Genomic DNA, 9,295 nt, shown 5'->3' on the forward strand with positions numbered 1-9,295 from the left:
TTATGTTGCTATGCGAATGACTTTTCCCTTTCAATGTAAAAAAAAAAAAGTTTGACATACAGCATTTGCTCTCAGAAACATTATCACTATCATATTGCCTTCAGTAGTAGATTTTTCTGATTACATAGAACAAATATTACAAATACAAACATGTTTGCAATTTCACTTGTTTAAGTGAAAAAAACGTTGTACTGTGCTAAAAGGCCCTTATTCACTGCTCCTGTTGTCTACCAGCCTTCTGATTGGCTGCTGCCAGAGTGTGATGTCATTCTTGCCTGCTATAAGGGCTATGACTAGATCAGGAGCTACATTCAACAGTGAGAGAGAGTGGTGTTTTAGAACACAGAGCAAAGTGGGACTGTGAGTGTGTGACACAGCAAAAGAGGAAGGGAGAAGGCAGTCAGCCAAAAACATTACGAATGAAGTACAAACGCATAATGGGAGCTACAACATAAAAAAAAGGAATACTTTTAGATTTTATGGGAGACCAGGAGAACATTTGGAGGTGGGTAAATGGCTTTAAAGATGAAATGATTTATTTATTTGTGTTTTCTGATTGAGCAAATGCATTAAGAATGAAGTTAGAATTTTCTTTATGATATTTGAAATACAATTGCCTCTAAGAGATCTTGGATGAAATATTTCAGAATTCATATCCAACTTAACTTATGCATCCTATCTTGACTTTATATACTTTACATATACAGAAGCCTATATACAGTGGCAAGAAAAAGTATGTGAACCCTTTGGAAATGCCAGGATTTCTGCATAAATTGGTCATAACATTTGATCTGATCTTCATCAGACTAACACAGTTTGCTTAAACTAATAACACACAAACAATTATATGTTTTCATCTTTACTGAACATACTGTGTAAACATTCACAGTGCAGGGTGGAAAAAGTATGTGAACCCTTGGATTTAATAACTGGTTTGAGGCTCCTTTGGCAGCAAAAACCTCAACCAAACATGTTCTGTAGTTGCGGATCAGACCTGCACCATGGTCAGGAGAAATTATGGATCATTCCTCTTTACAAAACTGTTTCAGTTCAGCAATATTCTTGGGATGTCTTGTGTGAACTGCTCTCTTGAGGTCATGCCACAGCATCTCAATCGGGTTGAGGTCAGAACTCTGACTTGGCCACTCCAGAAGGTGTATTTTCTTCTCTTGAAGCCATTCTGTTGTTGATTTACTTCTGTGTTTTGGGTCGTTGTCCCATTGCATCACCCAACTTCTATTGAGCTTCAATTGGCGGACAGATAGCCTAACATTCTCCTGCAAAATGTCTTGTTAAAATTGGGAATTAATTTTTCCGTCAATGATAGCAAGCTATCCAGGCCCTGAGGCAGCAAGCAGCCCCAAACCTTGATGCTTCCTCCACCATACTTTACAGTTGGAATTTTGATGTTGGTGTGCTGTGCCTTTTTTCTCCACACATAGTGTTGTGTGTTCCTTCTGAACAACTCAACTGTAGTTTCATCTGTCCACAGAATATTTTGCCAGTAGCACTGTGGAACATCCAGGTGTACTTTTGCAAACTTCAGACGTGCAGCAATGTTTTTTTTGGACAGCAGTGGCTTCTTCCGTGGTGTCCTCCCATGAACACCATTCTTGTTAGTATCATAGAATCGTCAACAGAGATGTTAGTATGTTCCAGATATTTCTGTTAGTCTTTAGCTGACACTCTGGGATTCTTCTTAACATCATTGTGCATTCTGCACTGTTCTCTTGCAGTCATCTTTGCAGGACGGCCACTCCTAGGGAGAGTAGCAACAGTGCTGAACTTTCTCCATTTATAGACAATTTGTCTAACCGTGGACTGATGAACATCAAGGCTTTTAGAAATACTTTTGTAACCCTTTCCAGCTTTATGCAAGTCAACAATTCTTAATATTAGGTCTTCTGAGTTCTCTTTTGTTTGAGGCATGGTTCACATCCGGCAATGCTTCTTGTGAATAGCAAACTAAAATTTTATGAGTGTTTTTTATAGAGCAAGGCAGCTCGAACCAACATCTCCAATCTCGCCTCATTGATTGGACTCCAGGTTAGCTGACTTGACTCCTGACTCCAATTAGCTATTGGAGAAGCCAGTAGCCTAGGGGTTCACATACTTTCCGCAACCTACAATGTGAATGTTTAAATTATGCATTCAATATAGACAAGATTAATACAATAATTTGTGTGTTATTAGTTTAAATCACACTATGTTTGTCTATTGTTGTGACTTAGATGAAGATCAGATCAAATCGGATGACCAATTTATGCAGAAATCCAGGTAATTGCAAAGGGTTCACATACTTTTTTTTGCCTATTTATTCTTTGTTTTATGGGTCCTTTTGACAACACGTTTCTTATCTCCTGTGGTTTGTTGATTCAACTGGGCCATAGATCATGGAGAGTGTGAGCACGCCTGCCGTGTTCAACCTATCAGATCTATCAGTGGAGATGAACTCATCGTCTCGCCAGTGGTCTTACTCGGAGTACAGCGAGGCTGTAGCGGTGCTACTAGGCATCCTCATGGCCCTGCTAGTGATGTGCATCGTCTTTGGCAACGTGCTGGTCATCACCGCCATCGTGCGCTTCCAGCGGCTGCAGACGGTCACCAACATGTTCATCACCTCTCTGGCCTGTGCTGACCTGGTCATGGGCCTGCTGGTGGTGCCCTTCGGCGCCTGCTACATCCTCCTCAACACCTGGCACTTTGGCAGCTTTCTCTGTGAGTTCTGGACGGCGGCGGATGTCTTGTGTGTGACGGCCAGCATCGAGACGCTGTGTGTGATCGCACTGGACCGCTACCTGGCCATCACGTCGCCGCTGCGCTACCCATCCCTACTGACCAAGCGCAAGGCGTGCGTGGTGGTGGTGACGGTGTGGGGGGTGGCCGCCCTCATCTCCTTCCTGCCCATCCACATGAAGTGGTGGGTGTCTGATGAGCCCGAGGCGCTCAGCTGCCTGGAAGATGCTCACTGCTGTGACTTCAACACCAACGCTGCCTACGCCGTAGCCTCCTCCGTCGTCTCCTTCTACATCCCCCTGGCGGTCATGGCCTTTGTCTACGGACGCGTCTTCCAGGAGGCCAGGAAGCAGCTGGAGAAGATCCGTGGCAGCGAGGGGCGCTTCCATGCCCAGATGATTGACAACAACCAGGGGCAGGATGGTGGGGACGGGAGCGGCGGAGGAGGGGGGAACGGAAAGAGACCTAAGTTCTGTCTGAAGGAACACAAAGCCCTAAAAACGCTGGGAATCATCATGGGCACCTTTACCCTCTGCTGGCTGCCCTTCTTTGTGCTCAATGTGGTGGTGACCATCTGGAAGGTGGACAACATTAAAATGCCTTTCAGGATATTAAACTGGATAGGATACGCCAACTCAGCGTTCAACCCCCTCATATACTGCAGGAGTCCTGAGTTCAGGTATGCCTTCCAGGAGATTCTGTGCCTGAGAGGGGCTGCTTTCCCCACCAATGGATACATATATAGGGGTCACAGCTTGCGCCTAAGCCCCAAGGACAAGCCAGGCAGTCTTTCACATAATGTTGGGACCGTGGAGCTGGGCTCTCTGTCTAGTGTCACCAACATAAACGGGTATTGCAATAATCCTCCTCTTGCCTCCATTGTCTGAAGCGCAGGGTGTTACAATGAGACTTGTCTTTCTCGTTTAGTCAGACCCGGTATGCAGACACGGGATAGGAAATGACATGTGAATCTATTTCCATATTTAAATGCATTACTATAAGAATATTATTCTAGTAATGTGTAGGTTATTAAATGTTTAATACTTTCCCTCTTAATATTGAACAAAGTCTGCAAAATACATAGGAAGTCTATGGTTTGCGGATGTAATCATGTGTGTGTATGTGTGTGGTTTGTGGACATGAGTACGTGCACATGTTATGTTCTCTAGTGCTTACTCCTGTGTGCAAATGAACACCACGGTTCAGGTACTAGGTTCAAGTTTCAAGTTCAGTTGCACAAACATTTGTTATATTGTTCTAAGTTAAAAACAAATTACCTCATCAGCATCATTTTCGATTCAGCTCCTTATCTTAGAGCTCCGAGAACAAATAATTATAGTCTGTTTGTATGTTGTATGAAAAATGAATAATGTTGTTAGTTGAACTGACTGTTCTTTACTGGCAGCGGGCTGAATGAGATGGAAATGCCAGGGTAGGAGAGGTAGGAGAGAATTAACAGGCAGAACAAGAGATCAAATCAGGGTTAACAGTAATATCTGTGACCCCCACTACTGGCTGTAGCCAGCTCTCTGTATGTAACACATTCCATATTGATCTGGGTCTCTCCCAGAGCCAGCTCAGGGACTTCTGTCTGTGTGATTCTATACACTCCCTCTGCCATGGCCCAGAAATCCAACTCTCTGATGAGGGACAGCAGGTGCACATAATCACAGGCAGGCGCTATTACCAGCTACACCACACACGTTGCCCCATTCCTCCAACCACTCTTCAATACCTCAACCTTCACCCCCCCCCAATATCACCATTTCATAACTGAGGTTACAGACGCCTGTCCTGTCGCCTCTCAGTGAATAAGGACACACAGACAGAAGCCTTTAGTGTGGACCTTACTTTTGTGACTCAGTAACCCCTTGCAAGTACAGTGGTCAGAGCAGCAATACCTTAATGCTGGGTAGTGTGGCCACCACTGTACGTCATTCTGATACCAATATCCAGCCAGTATACTTAGTCTGTAAAGCTATGTTTAGGGATTGCTTTCACACTCTACCGTGCTGGTTTTCTTTTAAATGACTAGCGTGGATACTGAGAACTGTTGCTGATGTTATTGTGCTGCTCTCCGTTAATGTTGCTCTTGTGTTGTTGCTGTGAAGTTTCAGTGTTTACAGAGATTCCTGGACAAACTGTCTGATTGGGGATACAATTAAAGTGTACCATACATTTACACAATGTACTGACTAGCTAAAAAATATAAGGAAATAAACCCCTACACTATAGCATCGGCATAACCTGCACACATTCTTGTCTGAGGAAGATAAACTGTAAGATTTTCAGAGCAATTTACAGAAGCAATTCTACGTGTCTTGCTCAAGGGCACACCAGATTTTTCACCATAGTCACCTCAGGGATTTGAACCAGAAACCTTCCAGCTACTGGACCAATGCTCTTAAAAGCTAGGCTATCTGCCGCCACAGTAGTGATGAATGATGTAGGAGTCTGGGTGGATTTTGTCCAGGTGTTAATGAATAGAAACCTTGGTATCACATTCAGGCTGTAATGAACTAGGTTAACGGTGTAGCACACAGTGTACTTGCACTACAATGTATTCGCAGACTGCATCATGTCAGCCAAGTGAAAAAAGTTAATCTAAAATGTTCACTTGCTGTAAATGTTCATAATTATTTAAAACATTTCTTAGTATATAGGCCTATACTAAATCCTATTACTTTACAATTGTTTGGATAGCTATGTGTGTGTATGTTTCTGTCTGTATGTACCTGTGCTAACAGTATGAGTATGACTGTGTTTAGACAATTTTTGAAGCTTTGAATTCATAGGAAAAGATGACGTACCGTGTGTGGTAACTCACAAACCCACCCCCTTTTTTTATGGACACGAGGACACTTTGATGTATGTACTGTACATGTGAATAATGTATTATCCTAACATCGCAAAATGTTACCATGAATGTATTGTCAACTTCAGCCACACACAAAAGTAGGAGAGACATGGGCTTAGATATTTACCTATACAATTATTTCATTCCACTGAAAACTTTTGTCATTTGCCAAATGAAATTACATTCTCAGTGAGTTATCAAAGGCAGAATATTTAACAGTGGGAATTTTTGCTAAATATAATATTTGCTGGAAATATTAACATTTCATTTTGTGATCTGTGTCTTTTCATGTCTGACATGTGACATGTCTGATATTAAACCCATTTTTGTTACATTCAGACCCGGTTCTGTGTAAAGGGTGAGAACCTGTCCACCGCTGGTAGTGCTGTTAACTACTCAGCAGACAGAAGGATCACTCACCACTATTTTGTATGATAGTCTATTGCTAAGGCCAATGTCCTACATTATGGGACTGGACATTGTGCCTGGATTCCATGGACAACACAACATTGCACATGCCCACAGCTGTTTGCACATGCCCACAGCTCCCCACAGACTTCCCTCTGCAGGGGTTTAAAAAAATCTGTTCCGGGAAGGAGACTACAGAGATGTCATGCAAACAGCTGCGTCCATGTTAAACAGCAACACTGCACTGAAGAGCAGCTCCTCTTTTTCACAGATCATGACCTTCTCCACTGTAGGGTGGAATGGGGCCCCTGAGCACTGATCAAAGGAACTGAGTTTACATTTCTCAATCTCTGCTGGCCTGAAATGAGTCACAATCTAATGCCCCTGAGCGGTTCCCGCATTGCAGGTTCCACACTGTAGCTGTGCCATGTTGGTAAAATGGTCCAAAAAAAAAGGAAAGTGTACAGTACAGTTTCAATTGCAGGTACAGTATATTTCAGTCGTGTCAAATGATTCTGCAAGTGTAACGTATTTCCAGCATTCTGCATTTGCTATTACCATTGTAAAGCCATGGCTTCTTTCTGCATTGTTGCACTGTATCTGCCCGTGGGTCTGCTGCTGCCAGCCAGTGTTGTGGTTACTGTATATCTTCTCATAAACAGAGGTGATTTATATGGTAACTGGAGAGACCTCTACTGCTGACCAAGAACAGAATCCGGAGGTGACATTTTGTGGTGACGGCAGCATTTTCCATGCTGCTTGACGGTCACATGGTATTTGGGAAGTAGTCCAGCACCAGTCACTATTACTCCAGGTAATTGTTCACAATTATTCTTATTTAAGGCTAGAATCCTTATTTAAAACAATAACAAATTGGTCACCCTGGCTGTGTTTTGGTTGAAAGCTGAGGGATGGGTATGGAGAAATGTAATCACTCTCAAAATTATAGACAGAGCAATGGATGTAAGGAGTGATCATCCATGATATCAATATTATAGTGATAACATTGTTTTGAGGCTATACAGTGTTTGTTTATGTTATATTGTTTACAAACATTGGAGTAAAACAAGCTTGTATTTTGGGTCATAGCAGGGTAATAGGCACTTATAAGTTATATTCTTCAAGAATCAATGGGTTTATTTCATTAATATATAGGTCCAAAATGGGTGTAGCAACTAAGGATTCTAGCTTAAAGGGATACTTCTGGATTTTGGCAATGAGGCCCTTTATCTACTTCCCCAGAGTCAGATGAACTCATTGACATAATTTTTATGTCTCCGCGTCCAATAAGTTAGAGGTAGTTTTGCGAGCCAATGCTAATTAGCGTTAGCGCAATTGCTGACGATACTATACTAGCTTCTAGTTATTGCGCTAACGTTAGCTAGCAATTGCGCTCGCGCTAGTTAGCAACTTCCTTCAAACTGCACGCATAGACATAAAAATGATCCACTAGTTCATCTGACTCTGGGGAAGTAGATAAAGGTTAACCTAATGTGACATAGTATTTTTATTTAATAAATTGTTTATTGTTCTTAAATGGTAAAATATACTTTTTGAAGTTGTATGAATCTGTTAGCATCTATTTTCAACAAATATATCTAGACATTCTCTAAAATACGCACACATACACACACTGAAACACACAGACAAGTTAGTTGTGTGAATTTCTTATTAGATTATTTCAGTGGGGCATCAGCCGGTAACCCAAAGACACTGAGGAAAGATTTCCTGGGTGTTCTCTGGTCTGCTCTGTAGTAAACAGACCCTATCCAGTAAATATGCCCCACCTGTTGACAGATTGTCTCACTTTAATTCCCCAGAACAAAGCAACACGCCCAGTGCTTAAACAGAGCCCTATGAGGCTGGACACTAGCAGGCAGGAATGTTGGCCAGGGTCATAGACCGGTAGCCACAATAGAGACCAGTGACACAGACCGATCTGACAGTGTCTGAGATATGGCCAAAGTCCAATGTTTTGCATTTCTCTGCTTTGACACTCTGCTCTGAGAGCTATGAGTTAATCATTTAGAGGTTTTTCAGGCCCTCTGATTCACATTGTTTGAAGAGAATGATGTTCACCATCTGTTTACATCACTGTCGGCCAGCTGTAGTGGACGCGCTGCACAGCATGTAGCCATAGACTGAATATGCTTTTTGAAATGTGCCACCATTTTGTCCTCCTGTGCTGCGCGTCATCCTGTCCAGCTGCTTATATCCAGGTTACAGGTCATGCTGAGAAAAGGTCATAGTTGTACTATGTACAATAGTGTAGTGTTTATAATACCAAATGTTAGTTAACAGATTATAAAATAGTGCTTTGCCAGACAGTGTTTAGGGTTTTGAAGCTAAATGTCTGACACCAAGTCACTACAAATAAACTATTTAAGACTAACGAGACATTTCAACTTTTTTTTAAATAAAAAACATTTAAACCAAAAGACTGACAACACATTTAAACCCGGCTGAACTCACACATGCTTACAATTAATATCTGCCTTGCTGTGCTTGGCAACTGGTAGAAGGGTGAGAAAAAATGATGGTTTCATGGCATATTCATCATCAGAATTCTGGAATAGGGAGGGCTTAGTCGTAATACACTGCTAATCGAGGAGTCTATTACATCTACCCAGTTTGGCCATCAAAATGTGCCTAAATTCCAATGATATGAGATCCTCCCTTCCAGGGTCAGAACATTTGCAGTTTTCAAGTTAATTTCCTGCAATTCTACACATTTTGCCATTGAGTAGAGAGAAAATGTTATAGTTTTAAAGATAATTTCCTCAAATTAGTCACATGTTGCCATTTATGGAATGTTCATATGATATCTGAGTGAGATTGACTAACAAAATCAATGCGGCCCCTGGAGGTCAGGGCTCATGGGTCAGTAATTCGGCCATGATTACTACAAGGTTTAAATAGCTGGCTAGACTAACCTAGCAATCTGAAAAATATGTTAGCTGACATGGGCTAATTGATTGACTGTCATTGAGTGACATAACAAGAGGAAAGCTGCTGATGCACTGCCAAATTTCGAAATTGCACCTTCCTTGTTTTGGTCTGGAGCTCCCTAGCGGTCGGGGGCCCTAGGCGCAGAGCATGGTCTGCGTCTAAGCACTGCTCCCTCCCTTCTTTATCCTCTATTGAAGATATTTTTTACAGTATGTTCATTTAATCTGGGAGTCCACCTCATAGAGCTGAGCATAGAGCTGAGGTGTTCAGGGGAGAGAGGTGGGTGGTGTTGATACCTGGTGTCTCCTGTATCACATTACCCTGGTTGGGCTCAGGGAAGGTTTA

The 9,295-nt window shown here is 42.2% G+C and overlaps 1 protein-coding gene across 3 annotated transcripts; it reads left to right on the forward strand.

Moving 5' to 3' along the window:
* Positions 1 to 306: 306 nt before the first annotated feature.
* On the forward strand, positions 307 to 7,565 carry LOC100136153 (beta2-adrenergic receptor). 3 transcript variants are annotated; one of them, XM_021622407.3, is made up of 2 exons: positions 307 to 505; positions 2,391 to 7,565. In XM_021622407.3, exon 2 carries the CDS (start codon positions 2,394 to 2,396, stop codon positions 3,621 to 3,623), a length of 1,230 nt encoding a protein of 409 aa, XP_021478082.2. In that variant the 5' UTR covers positions 307 to 505; positions 2,391 to 2,393; the 3' UTR covers positions 3,624 to 7,565.
* The last annotated feature ends 1,730 nt before the right edge of the window (positions 7,566 to 9,295 follow it).

The sequence above is a fragment of the Oncorhynchus mykiss genome, chromosome 12 (assembly GCF_057628025.1).
Source record: "Oncorhynchus mykiss isolate SJ-2025 chromosome 12, ASM5762802v1, whole genome shotgun sequence".
NCBI lineage: Eukaryota > Metazoa > Chordata > Actinopteri > Salmoniformes > Salmonidae > Oncorhynchus > Oncorhynchus mykiss.

Coding starts and splice junctions, on each gene's coding strand:
- LOC100136153 (XM_021622407.3), top strand. CDS start 2,394: ATGGAGAGTGTGAGCACGCCTGCCGTGTTCAACCTATCAGATCTATCA.